This window comes from Loxodonta africana, chromosome 1 (genome assembly GCF_030014295.1).
Source record: "Loxodonta africana isolate mLoxAfr1 chromosome 1, mLoxAfr1.hap2, whole genome shotgun sequence".
Taxonomy (NCBI): Eukaryota; Metazoa; Chordata; class Mammalia; order Proboscidea; family Elephantidae; genus Loxodonta; species Loxodonta africana.
In genome coordinates, this window is record NC_087342.1 from 168,685,814 (window position 1) to 168,712,158 (window position 26,345).

At 37.4% G+C, this 26,345-nt stretch overlaps 1 protein-coding gene across 2 annotated transcripts in view; it reads left to right on the forward strand.

The window, feature by feature from the left end:
* LIN28B (lin-28 homolog B) overlaps nucleotides 1–26,345 on the forward strand; it is a 134,203-nt gene that overhangs the window by 68,989 nt on the left and 38,869 nt on the right. For both annotated transcript variants that reach the window (XM_064289269.1, XM_003404320.3), the window contains exon 3: nucleotides 20,062–20,246. In XM_064289269.1, coding sequence (XP_064145339.1) covers nucleotides 20,062–20,246 — 185 coding nt within the window. The remainder of the gene's footprint in view (nucleotides 1–20,061; nucleotides 20,247–26,345) is intronic.

A 26,345-nucleotide genomic window follows, 5' to 3' on the forward strand; every position in this document is an offset into this window, starting at 1 on the left:
AAATAAAATTGTGTGTAGTTTTCAGACCAATCAAATGTAAGGGTAGAATAAAGACATTATTAGGCATGCAAATGATACAGAAAGTTTATCTTTCATACATTCCATTTAAGGATGTGCTCCAGTGAAAGAGAAACATAGGATCTGGGAAGCAGTTTATTCAGTGAGAACAGTGGTGAATAGAAGTCCCTGGATAATAATTGTCGAAGAGACGCAGGGAGGAACCAGTCTAGATTGGAGCATGACATGGAGGTGTCTTGGGAGGGAGTTTCTCCAGGAAAGGAGACACAAGATAGTACAGAATTTCTCAACCTTGGCACTAGTAACGTTCTGAGCTGGATGATTCTTATGGAAGGCTTTCCTGTGCATTGTACTATAACTCTTCTTAGAAAATGTGCTAAAAAGGAGAGTGGGATCTCTCCATTAATTGTTCTCTTTAGCATCATAATGGTCCCATATGTTAATCTCTAAATTCTGTTGTTAGTTGAGGTCATGGGACCTTATCTAAAACAGAAACAAAATGTTGCCCAATCCTGTGCCATTTTCATGATTGCTTTTATGCTTGAGTCCGTTGTTTCAAATCCAGGCATCAGCCCAACAACCAAGAGTGTAGAGTTTGAAAATAATTCTGCAGATTCACTCTAAAGTTCTTATATTCATTTATTCTCCATTTCATTTTTATTCCTACTCATTCAATCCCATTCATCTTCTATCTTCTACCCACTTTCTCCCTCTCTCCAATTACACAAGTAATATAAAACAGAAGAGTATAAGTCGCTAGAGTAATTGTCTCAGGTTTGTTTTATGTAAAGTCCAATGTAGTGCCATGTACATACAAGTCTTACTAAATGCGTTCTAAAGATGATAATAACTCCTTCAATATCAGTTTATTGCTTTTCTTTCTAAAAAAAAAATTAAAATTTATGCATACCAAGATATCTCTCACCCACAAAGTATCCCTGTGCCAAAGAGGCATTTTCCCTAAATATTGGAAACATTCAGAAAAGTTGAATTTGTAACAGTGAACACCATATACCCACCATCTGTATTAACATTTTACTGTACTTGCTTTTTCATATAACTCTGAGTCTATTATCCATCTATTGATCCATCAATCTATTTTATCTTTTCGATGCATTTCAGAAGAAGTCGAAGATATCAATACACTTACCCCCCCCGCCCCCCGCAAACACTTCAGCATACATGTCATTAACTAGAGTTCAGTATTTCTTTTGAGGTAGATTTGATGTACAAGGAAATGCACAAATTGTAAGTGAACCATTCAATAACTTTGACAAATATCTACCCTTTTGCAACCTGAACCTCTTTCGAGGCGTAGAATACTGTCGGCACCCCAGAAAGACCACTCATGGCCCTTCTTAGGTAGTCCACACATTCACCCACCTAGAGGCAATTACTGTTCCAAGTTTTTCCTTCCATAGGTTAGTTTTGCCTGTTGCAGACTTTGTAATAAGTGGAATCACACAGTCTGTACTCTTGTATATAAAGCTTCTTCCACTCTGTATTATTGAGGGACAGTTCTCCATAGGTCTCACCTTGCTGCATGTCTTGTAAGGGAGGCACTGGCTGCCCTTTGTTCTGAACTATCTTATCAAGATGTTTTTATAGCAAACAGCCTTGGAGGATAGAGGTAATGTTTTCTTCCGGAGTAAAGGGCAGGCACACTTACTGCCCATTATAAAAAATTAAGATTTCCCTAAGGTAAGTGTTCTCCTGTAGTGCAGTTCAGTGGATGTATGGGCTTTATCTGATCTTCATATCAACCTGTGGGAATTGGCACTTGGAGAACCAGCACAAAATTGCTGATACTCTGGTTACTGCTATTGCTCTGAATAATAAACTGTCCTTCATCTCTGACAGAGTAGCCTTGGGTCTTATACCAGCATCTGTGAGACTGTCATAGTCTAATTTGTTAGGTTTTAATTGAGGTAAAATCAAAGACTCTTCACAGTTCTTAACAACTGTTTTTATGTGTGTATCAGCAACTCATTCCTTTTTATTGTTGGATAGTACTCCACTGTTATGTACATAGCACAATTTATTTATTGGTTCTCTTATTGATGGATAGTAACGTTGTTTCCTATTTTTGGCTATTATGTATAAACGTGCTATAAATATTTTCATGCAAGTCTTTGGGTGGAAAAGTATCGGGTAAATACTTAGGAATGGAATTTCTAGGTCATAGGGTAGGTATATAATTAATTCTCTAAGAAATTGCCAGAACTTTTCCCAGGGTGGTTCTACCGTTTCATACTACCACCAACAATGCGTAAGAGTTCTGGTTGCTCTACTTTCTCACCAACCTTTAAATCATTCTAGTAGGTGTATGGAGCACTGGTGGCGCAGTGGTTAAGCGTTCGGCTGCTAACCAAAAGGTCAGCAGTTCAAATCCACCAGCCGCACCTTGGAAACTCGACGGGGCAGTTCTACTCTGTCCAAAAGGTCGCTATGAGTCAAAATTGACTCGAGGGCAATGGGTTTAGGGTTTTTTGGCTTTTAGCAGGTGTATATCTCATTGTGGTTTTAATTTGCATTTGGCCGATTACTAATGATGTTGAGCACTTTTTCATGTGCTTATTTGCCATTCATATAACTTCTTTTCTTGGACATATCAAAGCTTTTATCCATTAAAAAAAAAAAAAAAAGCTGCGTTTTGTAGGCCCCAGGGAAAAAATGAATGTACGTAACTGCAAGCAAAATAGTTTTAAGAGTGTTTTTGTTCCTAAAGATTATCTAAAAACTCATTAATTAGTGTCTAACCCAAACTTGTTGCCGTCAAATTGATTCCAACTTACACCTACCCTATAGACAGAGTAGAACTGTCCCATATGGTTTCCAAGGCTGTAATCTTTATGGAAGCAGACCTTAACATCTTTCTCCCACGGAGAGGAGAGGCTGGTGGCTTTAAACTGCCGCCATTTCGGTTAGCAGCTCAGTGGTTAACCCCTGCACTGCCAGGGTTCCTCTACAGAGTATTTGGATGGTACATATAGTTAAACTCTGATTAAGTAGCATTTTTTAGGTGGTACGCTATATGAGTTGGAATCCACTCAACAACAACGTGTTTCCACCCAAACCAAACCCACTGCCGTTGAGTGGGTTCCGACCCATAGCGACCCTATAGGACAGAGTAGAACTGTCCCATAGAGTTCCAAGGAGCACCTGGTGGATTCGAACTGCCGACTTTTTGGTTAGCAGCTGTAGCACTTAACTACACCATCAGGGTTTCCGCAGTGTGTTTAGGTGGTACAACTGTTTAATCACTCAGGTGCTAACTGGAAGGTTGGAGGTTTGAGTCCACCCAGAGATGCCTTGGGAGAAAAGCTTAGTTAGTGGTCTACTTTGGAAAAATCGGCCGTTGAAAACCCTGTGAAACACAGTTGTACTCTGACACACATGAGGCCACCATGAGTTGGAATCAGCTCAATGGCAACTTTGGTTTTTATAGTTCATATGACTAAGTATAGGAAACCCTGGTGATATAGTGGTTAAGTGCTACGGCTGCTAACCAAGAGGTCGGCAGTTCAAATCTCCAGGCGCTCCTTGGAAACTCTACGGGGCAGTTCTGCTCTGTCCTATAGGGTCGCTATGAGTCGGAATCGACTCCACAGCAGTGGGCTTTTATTTATGACTAAGTGTATTGTGATGACAGTGCTGGGGGAGGGTAGTGCTGGGATGGAAGCACAAGGAACAAGGCTGGTCTCACAAGCGACAGATGAAGTCTTTGGAAGACAAACTGCTCCTCTGCTTTGATGGGTGGCAGTGGATCTATAACCGCAGAAAACCTGATAGGAAGGACTCTTTTAGGGGGTTGACCGCTATGAGTCAGAATCGACTCGACGGTTAGTGGGTTTGGTTTTGGTTTGACCTGAACTTATCATTATCAGTAAATACAAGTTAATATAGGAATGATGTAGCAGGAAAATGGATGTTCTCAACATTATAAGACAAACTGAGGAATTTCCAGAGTTTCTGTCTGACAAGGAGATGTAAAACAGGGAAAGGATAGATAAATTAAATGTGATTTTTAATGAACACTTTCTTCAGTGTAATTTCCTCTCTCTTCTAAAACTCCCCTCCCACAGAAATTGGCACCTTATTTAAAAAATCTGTCATAGCTTTGATTTTTTTGTCACAGGTGACTCTAGAGCAGGAGTTAGAAAACTGGTCAAATCAGGTCTACTCCTTCCCCCTCCTTCTTAATTTTTATTCTTTTTATTTTGAAATAGACTCACCAGAAATTCCAAAAAAATATGCAGAAAGCTCCTGTGCACTGTAAAATGTCTCACGGGGGCCCTGGCCCAGTTCTTGGAAGAGAATGATTAGCATGCTCTTTCAGCCACAACCTGTGAGTTGTCATGCATTCTGATCCTCATTAAGCAGGAAGCAGCTTTTGATAATGGTTTTAGATGCTTTATAGATTTTCAGTTATTATTTTCTGTTTCATCTTATTTCAAGTTTCATAGGTCTTAGTTTTCAAAGAATTTGTCCATTTAATCTAAGCTGTCAATTTTATTGGCAGTAACTTACTCATAATATTGCCTTATTGTCCTTCTAATGTCTGTGAGATTGGTTGTGATAGACCCTCCTTGATTTTTGACTTTGGTAATTTGTGTTCTCTTTTTTTTTTTCTTGTCAGTTTGCCTGGATGTTTGTCAATTTTGTTGAGACCACCAACTTTTGGCTTTTTAATTTTTTTTTTTCTAGTTGATTTATTATGCTCTTATCCTTATTTGCCTGGTTGTTCTTTTCCTAGCTTCTGGAAAAAAAAAAAAAAAAAGACGTCATTGATTTGAGATCACTCTTCTAATATAAGCATTTAAATCTGCAAATTTTTCTCTAAGGATGGCTTTACCTGCATCCCACAAATTTTAATGTCACATTTTTCATTATCATTCAGTTCAAAATTCTTTTTTGATTTTCCTTGTAATTTCTTCTTTGATCCATCAGGTTAATTAGAAGTGCATTGTTGAATTACAAGTATTTGTGATTACTTCTCTTTTTATTTATTACTGATTGTTATTTTAATTCTGTTTTTGCGAGAGAACATACAATGTAAGATGTTCTGAAATAAATTGAGACAGTTTTTAATGGCCCAGCTTATGGTCTGTTTTGGTGAATGTACCATGTGGAATTATAAAGAATTATATTTTACAGTTGTTGGGTATAGTTTTTTTTTTTAATAAATGCCAACAGGGTAAACTGATAAGTTTTTTAAGATCTTCTATGTTGGGTTTGGTTTTTTTGGTTTATGTCCCTAATGGTTTGTTTTGTTTTGTTTTGTTTTTTAAGCTGTTATAATTTGCTGAGAGTAGGGTATTAAAAAATTTCCAACTATAGTCAAGCACAGCATAATGCCCGTTCAGGCAAAGTATGACTGCATATATGTCTGTGGTCCCATAAAGTTTATTTTTTTAAAGGAAAGCAGCTCTCCTTTTGTTTATTATTTCCCCATAATGGTTTTAAAGACCCCAAACCCCTAGAGTGAACAAGCAGCGGAGCTCCAGGGTGTATCCCAATCACCCCAGCATCTCGTCCTCCTTCCCCTCCTCCTGGCTTTATTGAACCACTCAGCAGCTGTGCAGCCATTCACTCCCAGCGCAGGGTAGCGCCTGCTGCAATTTCTCTGCTCCTGCCGTGGGGCCCAGGGCTTGGCGTGCTTGCCGGCTCCCGGCACCCGCACACCTGCTCCTTGTCTCATCCCCCCGCCCCCCGCCATCTCTCTGCACCCCCCTTTGCGCCTCTTGCCCTGCGTCCCAATGTGCACAAAGTCCTGTTCTGGTTGCTGGCACAGCCCCCGCCCAGCCCGCAGCCGCACACCCGGCAGGGCCAGCCTCTTGTATCTAGTTTTCCAGGTTTCAGGCTTTGTCCCGTGTGCAGGCAGCAGTTGAGCTGTCAGTCCCAGGCTCCTCTGGGCGCCAGAACAGCGGCCGGGGCTGGGCAAGTAACCCTGGCACTGCCTATATATAATGGTGTTCCCACAACGTCCAAATTGCATACTGTCTTATTTCACAGAACGTATAGTGGATGTTAAGCAACACATGATTGTATTCCTGGTTTGACTGGGTTTTGTCTCTTTAATCCTATAAATTCATGCACTATCAGTCTCAAAGCTATTATTAGGCATATATACATTTATGGTTGTTAAGTCTTAGTGAGTTTTTCAAAAAAATTCATTATGAAATGCCATTTTTAAAATTGTGCTTTAGGTGAAAGTTTGCAGAGCAAATTAGTTTCTCATTCAAGATTTTATACACAAATTACTCCCTTTCCACCCTGGGTTCTCTGTATCCTTCATCCTGTTTTCCTGCCTTCTAGACTTTGTTTTTAGGCAGGTGTTGCCCATTTGGTCTCCTATACTTGATTGATTTAAGAAGAAGGTTCCTCACATGTGTTATTTGTTTTATAGGCTTGTCTAATCTTTGACTGAAAGGTGGACTTCGAAAATGGCTTCAGTTCTGAGTTAGCCGGGTGTCCTGGGACCATAGTCTTGGAGGTTACTCCAGTCTCTATCAGACCAGTAAGTCTGGTCTTCTTTGTGAATTTGAATTTTGTACTACATTTTTCTCTTGCTCTGTCCAGGACTGTCTATTGTGATCCTTGTCAGAGCAGTCAGTGGTGGTAGCTGGGCACCATGTAGTTCTTCTGGGCTCAGGCTGGTAAAGGCTGTGGTTCATGTGGTCCATTAGTCCTTTGGACTAATACTTTCCTTGTGTCTTTGGTTTTCTTCATTCTTTTTTGCTCTGAACATGATGGAGCCAATAGATGTATTTTAGATGGCTGCTTGCAAGATTTTAAGACCCTAGACGCTACTCACCAAAGCAGGATAAGAACATTTTTTTTATGAACTGTGTTGTGCTGGTTGACCTAGATGTTCCCTGAGACCATGGTCCCCAATCCTCAGCCCAGTGATTCGGTCCCCCAAGGTATTTGGATGTGTCTAGGAAGCTTCTATGACTGTGTCCCCACTGTGCTCCATTATGAATGTATATGCAGTAGAAATATGTATGTAAAAATATGCATAGCCTATCCTATTTATGTATGTGGATATACTCCTATATGTCCTCCTTCCCCTATTTAGCATACGTATCTATCTGTGTATCTGATTGTACATTATTATTTGTTTTTACTGTTGTTGTAGGGTTGTATATGCTATAGGATTTACAGTGGTTGCCCCTTTTTTTTTCCCCTTTGTTTTCCTCTAAATGTCTTCCTTTGCCTTGGTCAAGTTGTGCCAACTTCCTCTGTATTATGTATTGTCTTTCCCTTCCCCAGAGTTAACACTTATCTACTATCTAGAAATATCTTTTATTTCTAGAAATAGTCTTTGTGTTAAAGTCCGCTTTTACTGATACTAACTTAGCCATAGCTTTCTTATGCTTACTATTTCATGGTGTATCTTTTTCTGTCCCTTCGTTTTCAATCTTTCTGTGTTTTTATACTGAAAGTGGCTCTCTTGTATACAGCCTATAGTCCGTCAGGTCTTGTGTTTTTTATCCATTCGATCACTGCCTTTTAGTTGGAGAATTGAGTCCATTTAATGTAATTATTTATATGGTTAGATTTAGATATAACATTTTGCCTTTTTTCTGTTTATCCCTTCTGTTTTTGGGGGGAGGGTGTGGTACCTCGTTCCCTCAACTTCTGCCTTCTTTGTGTTGATATGATGTTTTTAAAAACCCATTTTAATTTATACACTGGCTTTTTAATCTCTTTGCATTCTTCTTAGTGGTTGCTCTAGGACATGCATCCTTAAAGGGACTATCACACCAAGGGAGTGAAAATTGGAGGCTATCTAGGAGGCTGAAACATCCTAGATACTATAATAGTTTGTGTTCCTCCGAAGGGCTATGGTAAATAAACAAATATACAGTGCGGCTGTGATATTAAAATTTTATGGTGGGGCATTAGGACAAAGGGCTCCTTATGGGGGGATATAATGAAAAACATATTGAGAAATACTGCTGTACGGATTACAATATATATCCTTAAAATTTTTAGTGTACGTAGACTTCATATTAAAACACTTCTTGTAAAATCAGATATATTTTCCACAAGTAAGATGTACTTAAATTATAAAATTTTGTTTTTCAGTTTGAAGAAACATGAGTATCACAGAAGCTTAGGCTTGATAGGGATTTTAAAACTTTCTTTGTTTAGCTGTCAATTAAATACTTCTTATTTGCAAAAAGAGGCAGGAAAGTATTTCTACCGTTAAAGTATCACATTCTTACAATCCAGTGTATTAGCTAGGAAGTTTTATGGAGGAAAAAAAAGTAAAACAAGAAAATGAAGAAGTAAAAGGTAAGCATGGGTTGAGAGTGCAGGCCTACATGAGGCCTACAGCATCAAGGTTCTAAACGTTAATGTTGTGATTACCATGTCAAGGGACCATTGAAGGAAGGGCTTTTGGTGCCAAAGACTGACCTTTGAGTCCTGGCTCTGCCACTAATCAGACAAGCTGTTGAGTCTCTTGATTTCCTCATATGTAAAAGGGAGAAAATCATAGCTACTTTTTTCTCTTTCCCTCTTACTTTCTCTTGTTTTCTACCATGCTGATTCTCCACCTCTGCTCCGAATATAAACTGAGCACCTGCTATGTTTCAGGCATGGTCACAGGCATGGGGATCTAAGAATTAAAAGTTAGGATATTTGCCTTCAAGAAGTTTATATTCTCATAAGAAAACAAGGACGTTACAAGGCAGGATGGTAAATGTTAATGGTGATATATGCCATGTATAATTGGAACACTGGAAAAGGAGTACCTGTATTTTCCTGAGAATGTCATTAAAAGCTTTGAAGAGGAGGTAATGGTTAAACTGAAATCCAGTGATATACAGGATTTTGCCAACTGGCGGTGAGGAGTAGGGTAGGTTGGATCAAATAAAATAACAGGTGAAAGCTTTCAGCACAGTGCCTGTTGCTGAATAGGTTCTCAGTACACTTGTTTTCTCCCACTGTTTCTGTGGGAGCTGACACCTGTGTCAGCAGGTGTGGGAGCAGGGTGAATACTTACAACAATAGCATAGATGATTTGAGTTACTAGTCAGTGTGCTAAGCACTGTTCTAGGCAGTTTACATTTATTATTTGGAAACTAACAATAACTGTAGTACATATTATTATCCCTGGAAGATATTATCCCCAGTTCATAGATAAGGAAACAGTTTTTGTTGCTGTTTGTTTTTTATCATGTTTGTGTTTACACAGCTTGAGCTTCTGTAGAGTAGGGTCAGGATTTAAACCCAAGATTCAAATCTGTTTGTAATCCTGAATGCTTTCCATTGTGCCATTTAACATGCCGTTCCAGTAGTGTTGTCAGTTGGAGTGTGTCCTTCCCAGTTTCTGAAGTACAGGCTGGATGGAGGGACTCACCTAAGGCTTCCTTTAATATTCAAGACAAATAGGAAAATCTCTTTATTTTGGATCCCATTCATGTGGAATTTAATATTTTGACAGGGGCTAGGCTGGATCTTACCTATTTTTAGATAAAAATCTCAGTAAACATTGATTTTTCCAGGGCTACTATAAATTTTTTAAGCTTCTGTTTTCTTAAGGGATTTGAGATAAGTAAGAACTAAAATCATGCTTCCTTCCAGTAGATCGAAGAGATTTCTAGTAGATGGAAATATTAAGAATGTGTGAAGGAAATTTCAGCGTTGACTAAGAATTTGTTACTCATTCATTTCCATGTTTACCCACATAAAGTGAAGTTGTAGAATTTTTAAAAATCTAGTAACAAAGTATAGAGAGATCGTTTTATAACTGAAAAGGAGGGAGACCCCCAAATGGTAAGCAACTTATCAAAGATTATACAACACATAAATGGTAGAGCCAAGGCTAGAACCCAGATCTCCTGACAATTAATCCAGTAATCTTTCTCTTTTGTTTCTTTTGGGTACTTCAGAGTTATTTACTAGAGGACATTGGTTTGTACTGCAGAATCATGTTGTCCTTAAGAGTCCTAGCCATTTGTCCTATCTCTACCACTGCATGTTTTTCAATTAATGAATTGCTATTCTCTAATTTTTCATAGATACCTTAGGAAAAAAACAATCTTTGTCTCATAAAAATATTTAAAATCAACAGGTATGTTTGAATTTTCATTAGTTTTTTAAGCCTCTCAGCCTACTGGTATTATCTGTTATTCCAGAAATCTGCTTTTTTCTCACAACCAATCTGTATTACCTAGCTCTATTCAACTTAAATTCTTCTACAGCTTATTTTGTAATTGCCTTCTTATAGACAGCCTAAGCAATGAGAGAATCACTGCAATTTCTTATTATGATAGTTAACCAGTATAGTTATATAGCCAGTATTGTTACATATAACCAGTGAAAACCTATGAATACCAGCAGAACATTGTCTGATGTAGTGCCAGATGAGCCCCTCAGATTGGAAGGCATTCAAAAAACATGACTGGGGAAGAGCTGCCCCCTCTAAGTAGAATCAACCTTCATGACGTGGATGGAGTCAAGCTTTCGGGATCTTCATTTGCTGATGCAGCATGACTCAAAATAAGAAGAAACAGCTGTAAACATCCATTAATAATCGAAACAAGGAATGTACAAAGTATGAATCTAGGAAAATTGGAAGTTGTCAAACATAAGTGGAACACTCGAATGTCGTTATCCTGGGCATTAGTGAGCTGAAATGGATCGTATTGGCTGTTTTTAATAGTCCATTTTGAATTGTATGATCTACTAAGCTGAATACAAGAAATTGAAAAGGAATGGCATCACATTCCGTATCAAAAAGAACATTTCAAGATCTATTCTGAAGTACAGTGCTGTCAGTGTTAGGACAATACCCATATGCCTACAAGGAAGACTGGTTAATACAACTATTATTCAAATTTATGCACCAACTGCTAATGTCAAAGATGAAAAAATTGAAGATTTTTATGAACTTCTGCAGTGTGAAATTTACAACGCGCAATCCAGATGCATTGATAATTGTTGGTAATTGGAATGCGAAAGTTGGAAACAAAGAAGTATCGGTAGTTGGAAAATATGGCTTTGGTGATAGAAATGACACGGGAGATTGATTGCATGAGAGAAATTTGCAAGACCAATGACCTATTCATTGGAAGTAACCTTTTTTCAGCAACATAAACATCGACTGTGCACATGGGCCTTGTCAGATGGAATACATGGGAATCACATCAACTACATATGTGGAAGAAGATGATGGAGAAGTTCATTTTCATCAGTCAGAACAAGGCTAGGGGCCGACTGCAGAAAAGACCATCAGTTGCTCAAATGCAAGTTCAAGTTGAAGCTGAAGAAGACTAAAACATGTCCATGAGAGTCAAAGTACAACCACCTGAACCTAAAGACCATCTCAGGAATAGATTCAGTGCATTGAACATTAATGACCAAAGACCAAATGAGTGGTGGGATGACATCAAGGATTTCATACATAAAAAAAGCAAAAGGTCATTAAAAGACAGGGAAGAAAAGACCAAAATCGATGTCAAAACAGACTCTGAAACTTGCTCTTCAATATAGAGCAGCTAAAGTGAATGGACTGGGCAGTGTTTTGTTCTGTTGTACATAGGGTTGCTGTGAGTCGAAACCAACTCGACGGCACTTAACAACAGCACAATAACAAAGTGGAAGAAATAATGAAGTAGAAGAGCCAAATAATTTCCAGGGGCAGCTTGAGAAGACAGAGTAAAGTATTATAACGAAATGTGCAAAGACCTAGAGATAGGAAACCAAAAGGGAAGGACACGCTAGGCATTTCTCAAGCTGAAAGAACTGAAGAAAAAACTCAAGCCTCAAGTTGCAATATTGAGGGATTCTGCACAGAAAAAATTGAACAACACAGGAAGCATCAAAAGAAGATGGAAGGAATACACAGATTTACTGTACCAAAAGAACTGGTCAGTGTTCAACCATTTCAGGAGGTAGCATGTGATCAAGAACCAGTGGTACTGAAAGAAGAAGTCCAAGCTGCGCTGACGGCATTGGCAAAAACCAAGGCTCCAGGAATTGATGGAATACCAGTTAAAATGTTCTTACAAACAGATGCAACGCTGGAAGTGCTCACTCCTCTAAGCCAAGAAATTTAGAAGACAGCTACCTGGCCACCTGACTGAAAGAGATCCATAATTGTGCCCATTCCAAAGAAAGGTGATACAACAGAATGCAGAAATTTTCGAACAATATCATTAATATTACACACAAGTAAAATTTTTGCTGAACATAATTAAAAAATGGTTTCAGCAGTCCGTCAGCAGGGAGCTGCCAGAAATTCAAGACAGACTTAGAAGAGGACATGGAATGAGGAATATCATTGCTGATGTCAGGTGGATCTTGGCTGAAAGCAGAGAATACAGAAAGATGTTTACCTGTATTTTATTGGCTATGCAAAGGCATTCGATTATGTGGACCTTAACAAATTATGGATAACATTGTGAAGAATGGAAATTCCATTAACACTGAATAGTGTGCATGTGGAACCTATACGTAGACCAAGAGGCAATCATTTGAATAGAACACGGGGATATTGAGGGGTATAAAATTAGGAAAGGTATGTATCAGGATTGTGTCCTTTCACCATACTTATTTAATCTGTATGCCGAGCAAATAATCGGAGAAGCTGAACTATATGAAGAAGAATACAGCATCAGGATTGGAGGAAAACGCGTTAACAGCCTATGATATATAGATGATACAGCCTTGCTTGCTGAAAGTGAAGAGGACTTGAAGTACTTATTGATGAAGATCAAAGACCATGGCCTTCAGAATGGATTACACCTCAACATAAAGAAAATAAAAAATCCTCACAACTGTACCAATAAGCAACATCATGATAAACAGAGAAGAGATTGGATTTATCAAGGATTTCATTTTACTTGGATCCACGATCAGCACTTATGGAAGCAGCAGTCAAGAAATCAAATGATATATTGCATTGGGCAAATCTACTGCAAAAGGCCTCTTTAAAGATGTCACTTTGAGAACTAAGTTGCACCTGACCCAAGCCAAGTTATTTTGAATCACCTCATTTACATGTGAAAGCTGGATGAATAAGGAAGACAGAGGAAGAATTAATGCCTTTGAATTATGGTATTGGTTCAGAATAGTCAATATTCCATGGACTACCAGAGAACGAACATGTCTGTCTTGGAAGAAGTACAACCAGAGTACTCCTTGGAAGTGAGGATGGTGAGACTTCATCTCATGTACTTTGTACATATTATCAGTAGGCACCAGTCCCTGGAGAAGAACATCATGCTTGGTAAAGTAGAGGGTCAATGAAAAAGAGGAAGTCCCTCAAAGAGATGAACTGACACAATGGCTGTAACAGTGGGCTAAGTACATCAAGGATTCTGAGGATGAAGCAGGGTTGGGCAGTGGTTCACTCTACTGTACATAAGTTGTAACTGACTGGACAGCAGCTAACAAGAACAACAATAGTTAGAGAAAATCAGCTTTCAAGATATTAATTGACTTGTTCACAGAGTAAAGAAAGCGAAAACGTTATCTTTTAGAGCTGTTTTCTTCCATTTACTGTGTTAGTTGATCCATTACGTCATGAAGCACTTAAAGCAGTCTTGAAAAGAGTTGTGTGTTACTGTTACATCACTGTCCATTTTAACAATATATTTTTTACATGGGACAAATAATTTAAAGCAGGTAATATATCTGATTTCTAAAATGTTTCCAAACCACTCCTGACTTTCTAAGAGTATAACACTTAAAAAATTTTTTTGTATGTGTGTTTTCAGTGAAGGTTTACAGAGCAGTTTAAGTTCCCATTCAAAAATTCCTACAAGAGTTGTTCAGTAACATTGGGTACATTCTTCACAAAGCATGAACATTCTCATTTCCATTCCGGTTGTTCTGTTCCCATTAATCTAGTATCCCTGCCTTCTTACATTTTCATCTTTATTAAAGTAATTGTTGAACATTTGGTCTGATATAAAACCAAACCCATTGCCGTTGAGTCCATTCTGATTCATAGGGACCCTATGGGACAGCGTAGAACTGTCCCATAGGATTTCCAAGGAGCAGCTGGTGAATTCAAGCTGCCAACCTTGTGGTTAGCAGTGGAGCTCTTAACCACTGTGCCACCAGGGCTAATGTAGGTGATTTTTTAAAGAAGCACACTAGTTGTGGATGATACTCATTTTTTTTTTTTTTTTAATAAAACTTACCTTTTAACAGGTATCCCTAGGACATTTTTTATGTCTCCAGATTTCAAAGATACTGCCAAATAAATTATATATTTAAAAAAATACAGATTTGATCTTGCTACTTCTAAAAGAAAAAAAAAAAATTGTAGTTCTCTGTATTAGGTCGTATAAAATGCTTAGGGCTGCCGTAAAAATTTTCCATTATCTGGCCCTAACTTGGGCTTTTCAGCCTCATTTTTGGTTACCCCTTTTATAAATAATACATTTAAACTAAGCCACGCTACTTGCCACTACTAGATATGTAGTAACTATCCTGCTTTACAGGTACATTGGTTAAACCATTGGCTCAGTTTGTATCACTCTCTTCAACTTTCGTTAAAATCTCAGTCTTTCTTCATGCTGTCAGAAATGTACCTCAAGTGTAAAAACTTCTATAATCCCTCCACTTAGTAGAGACCCCACCTTGGTATTCCCTTTAGTGCTAGTAAATTTTTTTTGTATTACTCATTTAATAATTTTTCTTTCACCATTTTTTATTTTGTCTCCCTGGAACTCCACTTATTTGGATATTTTTCCTTCCATGTTCATTTTCTATATTTCTTATATTTTTTCCTTTTTTTTTTTTTAATTTTGTCTGTTTACTCTATCCTGACAGATTTTCTGACCTGTTACTTCCAACCCACTGAATCTCAGCAATCGTTTTTAATTTCCTAAAAGTACTTTTTGTTCTTGTTTTATTGATATTATATTGTCTTGAATCTCTCTGAAGATACTAATTAGACAGTGCATAAAATTTCTTTTGTTCCCTCATTTATCTTGGCCTTTCTTAATTATGCTGCATATTTTGTAATTCTTGGTTGACCTTTCAGATTTATGAATGGGATGTAACAATGAAGAGTAGGAATGATTTAAGGTTGAGTAGGCAGGGAGCCAGCTTTTACACCGATGGCCTTCTAATTGTCAGAATGAATAGGGTCTTCTGCTCAGGATCCAATGTTTTACCAATTGCCCAGATATTTCCTTCAGTCTCTTTGGAGAATGGCCTCACATTTTTTGCCTTAGGGTAATGTTTGTTTGTTTCCACGTGTATAGATAAGAGTAGCAACCCTGGTGGCGCAGCAGTTAAGATCTTGGCTGCTAACCAAAAGGTCAGTAGTTTGAAACTACCGTCTGCTCCTTGGAAAACCTATGGGACAATTCTGCCCTGTCCTGTAGGGTCCCTATGAGTTGGAATTGACTCTATGACAACAGGTTTTCAGATAGGAGTAGGGGTGGGACAGTGGAGGAACATCTAGTCCATATACAAACCTTCCATTAATCTCCCTGAGTTCAAGCCCACTGCTGACTCTGGTCCTTCATTGTATGTGTTATGTCTGATAGGTCATGTTGGTTCCTACCTCTGCTGCAGCCCCTTCTGTGAGTGTCTAGTATATGGCTCCTTCCACTTAATGTGAGTGTCTAGTATATGGCTCCTTCCACTTAGTTAGTCAGCACTCTTCCTAACCTCCAGAAATTTGTTGAATTCTGTTGTCTGTTAATGGTACCTTTCATTCCCTTCCTTATTATGGATTTATTTCTTTTTATTGTTTTATTTATCATTTTGATGGCTTTTAAGGAATAACATGAGGCACATGTCTGTTTAGCCTGCCATCATGAACTGGAAGCCAGCTTATGCTTCCTAGAGAACAAAGTATACTCCTATTTCTAAGGAGAATTTGATCTATGACTGTAGACTTCAGTGCCTTCTCAATCTAGTTGAGGAGAAGAAGCGTGTGCAAAGAGAGATAAGTAATCCCATCAGTAGCAAAAGCCGTGGATAGAAATACTTGACAAAGTATAGGTATTTGGACTGCTCTCACTTGACCCCATATTCCTCTACATTTGAAAGTCATTTCAAAGGATTGGGAGGAGAAAAGCGTATGTAAGTATTTTTACAATTCTGAACCAAACCTGTGCCACATGATTTAAAAAAATTGGAATAAAGGGAAGCATGAGAAAAGGGAACTTTATTGGAAGAAGACTAATGCAAATCAGAGGTGTCAGTGGAGCTAACATAATATGTGCACATTCAGAATTGGCCTGTTCTGTGGTAAGGGCATGATATCTTAGTAGGCATGTCAACAACTTATAAATTCCACTTCTTGATTTGTTTGGCCATTGTTTTCCTCATTTATTCATTCAGCAATTGTGACTTTTCTCTAGAGAGAATAAACCTCTGTGTTGTTCACACAGGAGGCCCAGATGAAAATCTCAAACACCAAATGACTTGCCTTATACAGGTTTTATGGATAAATTAAAACAAAAATCCTATGTTCTCGGTTCAGATAGGCAGAACATCTTAGATTGTGAAGCATATCAATGGGAAATGATGTTTCTTCAGGAATATGGGTAGAAGAAGGAAAATCAAGAAAAACAGATCCATATTTAACTTTGGAATGGAGTCAGATAATGTTATTAGCATGAACCATTATAATACTCTCAGTATTTTATTCCAAATGTGCCGTATGCAGTCCCTCCTTGACACTAAAAATGAGAAAATTTATTTAACGTAGTAGAAACAGGAGCCAGAAGCTTTCGCTTTGCATGAACAGTTCACTGAACCGTTTAGAGTTGAGCCTGTCTTTTTCTCAAATAGTCATTGGACTAAATAAGCTTTAAGGATCTTTCTGATGCTAAATCTATAATTTAAAAAAAATATTTATTGAGTGATAACTATATATGCAAGGCGATGGCAATGGGTTATGGGTTATGTTAGGAACTTCAGAAGATACTAAGAAGTATACATTACAATCCCTGGCCTTCAAAAGGCAAATCCAAGAGAGCAAATAAGGCATAAAGCATACACAAATATCTGCATTACACAGCAGTGTACTATAAAAACTATATCGAAGAATTCGTTAAGTAGAAGAGGAAAGAATTTCCAACTTGGGGCAATTTAGGATGATTGTATACAAGCATCATTTGAACTGTGCCTTGAAGCTTGAGTAAGATTTTGATAGACAGCTCTGACTAGTAGAATGCATACAGAGTACAGAGATAAGAAAACATGAAGTGTGATCAAGGAAGTACAAGAAAGCCAGTTTTACGAATAGAGGGTTTGTGTTTTAGAATAATAGGAAAGGAAGTCGAAATTGTAAAGAGAGGTAAGATTATGAAGGTTCTTACCTAATACCGAAGAGAGGTGTTGTGGACTTTTGAGACTGGAGAGTAACAGGCTAAGATTTGTTCAGAGAGGATATGCAGGTGTGGGGGATGCTGTGTGAAGTAGAGAAGAGACTAGATGCTGGAATATTAATGAAGAAACCATTTGCAGTTAATCCAGCAGGAGATAATAAGGACCAGAAGTAAGGGCAGTGACAATCCAGTAAAATGGATAGGGCAGATGAAAGAGAGATTATGAAGTAATAATGCACAAGATTCAGTAAATGGCTTGGTTAGATCTAAGGACTGGAGTTGGTGTGACTGAAAAAATGGAGGCACTTTTAATAAAAATTGGCAAGTTGTTGGAGAAGTTGATTTTTGAGGACAAATGCAATGAGCTAATTACCTGCCTTTAAATAAATCTTTATCGCTTATATTGCAGCTATTTCGGTGTAATGGCAAAGATAGAATATTCTTCACGAACTCATCTTTTTCTTGCCAAGCCATTGTTGTTTCTTATGCTCACTATTATATTTTTGTAAAGTATTGTCATTAATAATCTAAATTGCCTATTATTTACTAATTTGGGAAGGGGGCAATATATGGATAAAATTTTATGAAGTATTCTATCAGAATATCATGAAGAATAGCCAGAACTTATTGGTCTATAAGTGCCAGAATTTTATTTAAGATTTCAAAAAGCAATTTTCTTACAAATGATACCTTTAAAAAAATCATGATAATGGAAAATGTAATCACGTTGGCAGAAGCACACCTGTACAATAGGAACCATGAGGAGATAAGTAGTGACAGGATTTTTATTGTGGAAACAAAACATACTTTAGTTAAAACTGCTGCCCTTTTTTCTAATTATTTCAGTAGTTGACCTGTATTCCACTTCACTGGAATTTAAAAGAGAAATAATCTGTATGTTTCAGAAAGGAAGCGAAAGGAAAAGAACTATTTATAATTAGTGGGGAGAAAGCTTAGGAGATAGAAGAGAGGAGAAAAATGAGAAGATGCTTTAGAAATGTTAAAATAGCTTTAAAAATAATTTGTTATTTTAAAGGGTGTAGGCAGTTGTTTGTTTTCCCTACATTGCATCAAACAGCAGAAAATGTATTTCTAAATTGGAAAAGGATTTTCCAATGTCAGGATGACCTGCAGTAGAAAAATGATGTCATGTGTCATCTTACTTGCTGGTTTCACAAGGAATGCCTCCTTTTGTGTTGAGTTTTGAAGTGTTGTTTTGATTTGGTCCATGTAATTCTTTTGTTATATGTAATCACTTAGCTACCTTTAGACTCACAGACTTGGGACAAAGAAGATTTCCTGGTCCAGTATTTTCCCAGGTATATCAGTCATCTGCACTTAAAAAGAAGGGGACTCTGGGATCAATTCGGTCAGGAAATTACAGGGTTAAGCACAGTTAAACAAGATTTCTTTCCCTATGTTTTTTTTGGCAGTCAGGGGAGGGGACTGTGTAGGGCATCTCAGAGACTTTAATGTGCTAATAATAAACATTACAACTCGTCTGAAGAGACACAGCATACAATAGTTAACTTATTGGACCACAAAACCCTTTTTTCATGGAGCCTCTTTTGGAACCACTGTTTCTTAGAACACATGTTGGGAAACTCAAATCCCTTGAATTCATAAACAAACAGAAAAGAGATTAAATAGGCCGTTCAAAATTACTTTTACTTGAAGAATGGAACTCCCAAAGTCTTCCACCATATTGAGTGTTTCTTTCCTTTTGCACCCAAATTTAGAAGTTTTGAAAAACTACATAATATTCCAAATTAATTCTATAAGATATATGCAGGGCAGTTTGCGGATGTAATCAAAATTAAAGATTTAATTATTTTTAGTGTACTTTGCATCGGCACATTGACTTTGATTAAAAGCGTAGAATTGAAAGAACCAATTAACATTTGAAACCAAGGTTACAAATTTGGAATAAGAAAAAATTTTCCACCGAAAATCAACTAGTATCTTTCAAATTATAAAAATCTACTCCTTTTCCAATTATAAAAAGCTCAACCTGCAGTAACTTTCTGTGTACACCAGAAAGTTTCCCCACTTTCCCAGGAAGCATTTGGACTATTTACGGTTTTATTTCTGTTGTTCCAGACCCCATCTCTATATAAATAAGCATGTATCTTTTAAAAACATTTTTACATAGATGGCATCATGGTAGGCATATTCTTTAGCCTTATTTTTTTTTTTTAACTCAATAGTGTTACGTTTATTTTCCCAAATCAATACAAGAAGATCTAAAAAAAGTCTTTTATTAAGGGCTCAATAATGTTACATTATATGGCTCTACTATAATTTATTTAATCAGTTGCACGTTGATGGACATTAGGGTAGTTGTAATTTTTTTTTTTTTTACTAGATGGTGCTGCAGTGAATTTTGATATAGGTCTTTCTTTGAACCTTTGTGTTAGTATGTCTGTTGGAGAGATTTTAAGTGGAATTGCTGGGTCAAAGAATATGCAGATTTAAATTGTAAGTATTGCAAAATTTTCTTAAAAAATAGTACTAGTTTATCCTCCCATTGTCAGCATTGCAAGAGGGGACTTTAAAATGATATAAGTTTCATGGAACTTTTTGAAAAATACTTTATACTTACGTAATTAATAACAAAGAGTATCTTGCTGTGCTAATCTTAAAATTATAGAAATAATTTATAAAGCAATGGTAATCATGATCTCTCTTCCTCCTTTCCCCGCCCTTTTTAAAAATCCCTTTACAGAGCAAATTGTTCATGGAAGGATTTAGAAGCCTGAAAGAAGGAGAACCAGTGGAATTCACATTTAAAAAATCTTCCAAAGGCCTTGAATCAATACGGGTAACAGGACCTGGTGGGAGCCCTTGTTTAGGAAGCGAAAGAAGACCAAAAGGGAAGACACTACAAAAAAGAAAACCAAAGGGAGATAGGTAACCATTTTACTTTGTTAATTTATGAGTTTGTTGTATTTGGGAAGGATTTCCGAAAGTTTATTTTTATTACTTTGTTGGACTTTATATAGACTAGCCAAAATTAGTTAATTAAATGGTATGCCACCGGCATGTAGTTGAGTAAAAATATATCAGGAATATAGTCTGGCCTCAGTTTGAACTGAGCCTACTAAACTGAACATTCACCACTGAGTACTGATGTGCCCTGGTCACTGTCCACACCAGGCTGTTCTCAGGCCACAATGAGGAGTTGAAGAAGCTACCAACAGACAGAAGTGCCCCTCTGTCCATACAAAAATTGCCAACACCCCACTCATTTTTTCAAGTGAAAGTATACTTACTGTTTTGTCTGCTTTTAAAGGATAATTCATTGTGTAGGAAATTAAAACAATATAAGAAATTAGGAAGCATGGGGGAAAAAAAATTCACTTGAATTCCTAACTAGTGGTAGGAATATATGTATGCTCTTTTAAAACTTTTTTTTTTCCCCCTCCACTTACCATGGAGTATTTTCATGTTGATTGTTAGCACCTGCACACATTCCCACTGTATGAGTGTACCAAAATGTAATTTAAATGATGCTGTGTCAATGATATTTAGGTTGTTTCCATTAGGAATCCCTGTAAGTGCTACACTTCTAACCAAAAGGGTGGCAGTTCAAACCCACCCAGAGGTGCCTCAGAAGACAGGTTTGGCAATTGCCTTCAAAGGGTCACAGCTGATGGCAACTAACAACAGCAAGCTGTTTCCAATATTTTGAATGTATCACCACCACCGCAGTGGAATCCTTATATATACATTTTTGAAAAGCTGCCTGATTACATCCTTAGGTTAAATACTTAATAGTGAAAATTTTTAATAACAAAATATACACTTTAAAAATTTTAATAACTATTGGCAGACTGCTCTTCAGAAGTGATTAGAGCCAGTATACGTCCCTTCCAAAAATGAGAATGCTCATGGAATGGTGTCATCATTTTAGTCTTTTCCAATTACATAGGTTTAGAGAGGTATATCATTGTTTTTGTTTGCATTCTTTGACCACTAATGAAGTTGAATGTATTTTTTATATGTTAATTTTCATTTCAATGGTTTCTTCTATGAATTACGTTTCCTGTCATTTGCCCCAATTTTTTTTTTTATTGAGGTGTTCACTTTTTATTATTGATTTGTAGATTTTCTGTGTATATTTAAGATGTTAACCTTTTATCTCAAATGGGTAGGAAATACTTTCAGCTGTGAAATGTATTTTAGCTTTAATTGTAGTGGTTTTTTTAAATATACTACTGAACATTTGAATTTTTACGTAGACAAGCCTGTGACTCGGTCTTTAACACTATCTGACTTTCATTGCTATCTGGCCTTCCATACAATAAAGTTAAAAATATATCCATCTATATTGAATTATATCATTCTTATGACTTTTTTACATTTAACGATGTCTTCTCTTTATAACATAATATTGCCTAGGCCACGTTTTCTCACTGCTTTGAAAGCAGTGTTAGTTTATTTTTCATCCTCATTTTTAAGAGCTTGTTTAGTACTAAAGAAAGCTCATGAAACTGTGTGAAAGTTTTAATGAAGCTCTTAAGTGTTATAGTGGTTTTCTTCTCTCAGAGAAAGAAAAAATACATAATATAAGTAAAGCAAAGTAAACTAAAAATAACCAAATCCTTTATTTTTCCACTCCTTTTAGACAAACTCTTTAACAATATAGTTCTAACATTTTTTACATGTGTACTGGGTTGGAATCACTGATGGAGGGAGAGTAGTTGAGGACAAGAGTAGTGAAGTAAGATAGCGGGACATTCTACCATGGAGGCCCTGGTCAGCCATTGTAAGGACTTTAACTTTTATTCTGGGGAAAATGAGAAGTAATTGGAAGATCTTAAGTTGAAAAGTAGCATGATGTGATTTACCTTCTAAAAATATTATCCTGGCAGCTGTGGTGAGAGCACAATGTGGAGGCACAAGGTTGGAAACTGAGAGACCACAAAGGAGGCATTTGCAATTAATGAAGGAAAGAGATGGTGGTGATTCAGAGTGGGGTGTTAGCAGTGGAAGTGGTGAGCAATGATCCTGATAGGGTTTGCAGGTAGAGATGAATCAGATGTAGGTTGTGAGAGAAAAAGAGAAAGAAGTCCAGGATGGCTCCATGTTTTATATGGGTAGAGCAACTGGAAAGAGAGAGGGGCCATTTATTGAGATAGGGGAAGACTGTAGAACACAAGAATCACAACTATGGCTTTGGATATATTTAGTTGGAAATACAAATAGACATCCAAGTGGAGATATAAATTAGGTGGATAGATGCATGAGTATGGAGTTCTTGGGCTGAGGATATAAACTTGGCACTATTCAGCAAAAAGATGATATTTATTAGCCTTAAGACAGAATGAACTCACCATTAGAATGAGTGAATACACATAGGAAAGGGAAGAGGACTGAGGACCGAGACTTGGGGTATTCCAACATTTAGGGAGGAATCAAGAAGAATAGGAGGAACAGCAAACAATACTAAGTAAGAAGGAGGAAAATCAGACAGTCAAGACAGTAGTTTATCTCAGAAGCCAAGGAAAGAAAGTATTTCAAGAGGGAGAGCATATCAGGTGTGTTAAATGGTACTGATGGTAAATAATCAACTGAGATGAACACCAAGACATGACTGTTCAGCAACACAGGAGTCTTCGGTGAAGTTGACAAGAACAGTTTCAGTGGACTGGTGGGGGTGAAAGCATAAGTAGATTGTGTTCAACAGAGAATGAGAGAGATGAAGTGGAGACAGCAAGTATAGACAATTTTTTGAGTTTTTCTGTAAATGGAAGCAGAAACACAAATTAGTAGCTGCCTTAGGCTGAGTTCTCTAAAGAAGCAAAACCAGTGAAGCATATATATAAATATATAGAGAGAGATTTATCTCAAGGAAATGGCTCATGTGGCTGTAGAGGTTGGCAAATCCAAAATCCGTGGGTCAGGTGTCAGGAGGCTTCTCCTGATCTCTATGGTTGCAGAGGCCGATTAGCCCAAGATCAGCAGGTCCTGCTGGCTCACAGGACTGCAGAAGCCAACAAATCCCAGAATCAACAGATCGGACAACAGGCTTCTAGCTCGAGTCCCAAGAACCTGTGGTCAGATGATGATGACCCAGATTCAGGATCCAGAGCGAGTACACAGGCTTTTTGAGAATGTCCATATGTATTGGATGCAGGCCACACCCCCAAGGTAACTCCCCTTACAACTGATTGGCTGATCACATCATGGAGGATGATTACATCAGATCACAAGATGGAAATGACCACATCATTACATAACTGCCAGCCCCTGAGAATCATGGCCTAGCCAAGTTGACACACAACCTTATCCATCGCAGTAGCCAAGAGGGAGAAATTGTAGCATGTTAGTGTGCTCATGGGAATGGTCCAGTATAAAAGGAAAAACTGAAGATGCAGGAGAGAGGAGGACAATTGCTGGAATGTTTTCCTTGAGTGGGTGGGAGCATTGGAATTTAAAGCGCAAGTGGAAGAGCTGGCCATAGGAGCACAGATGGTTCATTCTTCAAAACTAGAGGTGAAGCACAGCATATGGGTACAACAGATATGGGTAGGCAGGTAGGTAGATAGAAGGTAAGATTTCTCGTTTTATACTGTTTTCTTAATGAAATTTGAATCAAGGTCATTGTATTAGTTTCCTGGGGCTGCTGTAACAACTTACCATAAACTGAGTTCCTTAAAACAACAGAAATGTATTCTCTCACAGTTTGGGAGGATAGAAGGCTGAATTTAGAGTGTCATGTTCTCTCTGAAGGCTCTAAGGGAAGACCTTTCCTTGTCCCTTCCTTCTTTTGGTAGCCCCAGGTCTCCTTGGCAGGATTTTTCGATTATTCCAATTTGTCTACATCTTTACATCATAATCTTCCCTCTATGTCTGTGTTTCTGTGTCTCTTCTCTTCTTATGAGGGCACAGTTATATTGGATTCAGGTCCACCCTATTCCAGTATGACCTCATGTTAACTAATTACATCTGCAAAAACCCTGTTTTCAAATGAGATCGCTTTCACAGGTACTGGGGGTTAGGTCTTCAACATATTTTTTGGGAGGACACAGTTCAACCCATAACAGTCATCAACTGAAAGTGATGGTAGAAAAGTTTTAGAAATTTAAAAAGAAAGGAGAAGATTTTATATAAGAAAATAGAAGAGTGACTGCATTGTTGAAAAGAGGTGGTATACTGGGCTATACTAAAGACCCTTTTAAGGTTAGTGGGCTTGAATTTAAAGCAAAGTCAGTCAGTATGATTGTGTTTTGTTTTGTTTTCTCCAGCCGTTGTTGACTTCATGGCTGCAGCTGTGAAATAAGCAGAAACGTGAGTTTAACTAGAGTTGAGATTTTCCTTGTTGAGAATGACAAAGGCAGAGAAGCAAAGGCACCGAAGATGTATGCAAGGGAATGATTGCAATGGTGGATCATAGAACATAAACAGGGGAAGAAGTGAAGATAATTGAAAAGGTAGTAGTCTCATGGGCTGTAGGTTCTACGGGGTCAAATAATTGTTGTAATTGGGGTAGTAAAAGGAATGAACTGGCAAAACAGAAGGTGGCAGTGGAAGGAGGGTGAATACGTGCTCCAACTGCATAGTTTATTGAGTGTTTTATTGTGACTAAGGCTTTGGCATATTTGGTATCTAATGATTTCCAACTTTCTATTAAGTTCAGAATGCTGGTGATTTTTGTCCCTGGGCTTAGAATTTTCAGTTTTCCATGTGTCATTTGTTTTTTTAAAAAATGGTTGAGTCAAATGGCAATAAAATATTCAAATAAGCATAGAGACTCCTATATAGAACTGAAACAATGAGAAAAAAAAGATGCCACAGTGTGGTAGCAAGAAATGGGTCTTTGTCAGCTGATGGCTGGAACAGTTACCGTGGCAATGATTTACTCCTTAAATATTTAAAAGACTTCAAAGATCTTTGATAACTTTCTTGATCTTTTCCATGGTTATTAATGACTTAGGTTTTTTCTGCTTCTTAAGACACATTTAGTACTGAGAATAAAATTGTGCTTTGATCCAGGTTTTCATATTTATTAGCATAATTATTAATCACGAAAATCTTATGAGATATTCTGGATTCTCTAGTTATTTCCCAGTGCCTGTTTTTCTACATTTTTCCTTGATTTTGTTGTGTTTCAAAGAGTCATCTCCTGCACTGATTTCTGTTATACTGTATTTTTCCTAATACTTTCTGTGATTATTCTTATTATTTCCTTCCTTGGATTACGAAAATTTCATAGTACCTAAAAGTAGAAAAATGGCATGGTGAATATCCATATACCCACCTCATATATTTCAATAATTATAACCATTTTTGCAGAATCATTTAAAAGTATACTACAGATGCCATAGCATTTTACCCCTTATCACGGCTATTCAAATAAGCAGTACTTCTCTAATAGCATCTAATACCCAGTCCATATTAAAATCTCCAGTTGTCCAAAGCTTACATTTGTGGCTATTTTTTTTTCAAACCAAAACCCACTTAAGGAGCATGCCTTTCAAGTTAGCTGTTTTGTCTCTTAAGTCTCTTGTAATCTAGAATAGCCACACACACACAAACACCCTTTTATGAAAGAATTCCATGACACTAACTTGTTGAGGAGACCAGGCCAGTTGTCTTATAGAGGGTACCATGATCTGGATTTATTTTGTTGTCTTAAACTTGTTTTTCTAACTCCTATATTGGCTATAAATTGGAAGTGCTATGCCAAAAATAGTTAACTTGAATCTAACAAAATCCTTTTGATCTAACTTCCACATACCAGGATAAATCAAGATCATGTTAGAGTTTGTCTAATAGTTTCTTCTGATTAAAGAGATTATTTATCTGGCAAGACTATCACGGAAGTGATGCTGTGTTCTTCTCATTGTATCCTATCAGAAAAAAAAAAAAACCAAACCCATTGCCGTCGAGTAGATTCCGACTCATAGCGACCCTATAGGACAGAGTAGAACTGCCCCATAGAGTTTCCAAGGAGCGCCTGGCGGATTTGAACTGCCAGCCTCTTGGTTAGCAGCCGTGGCACTT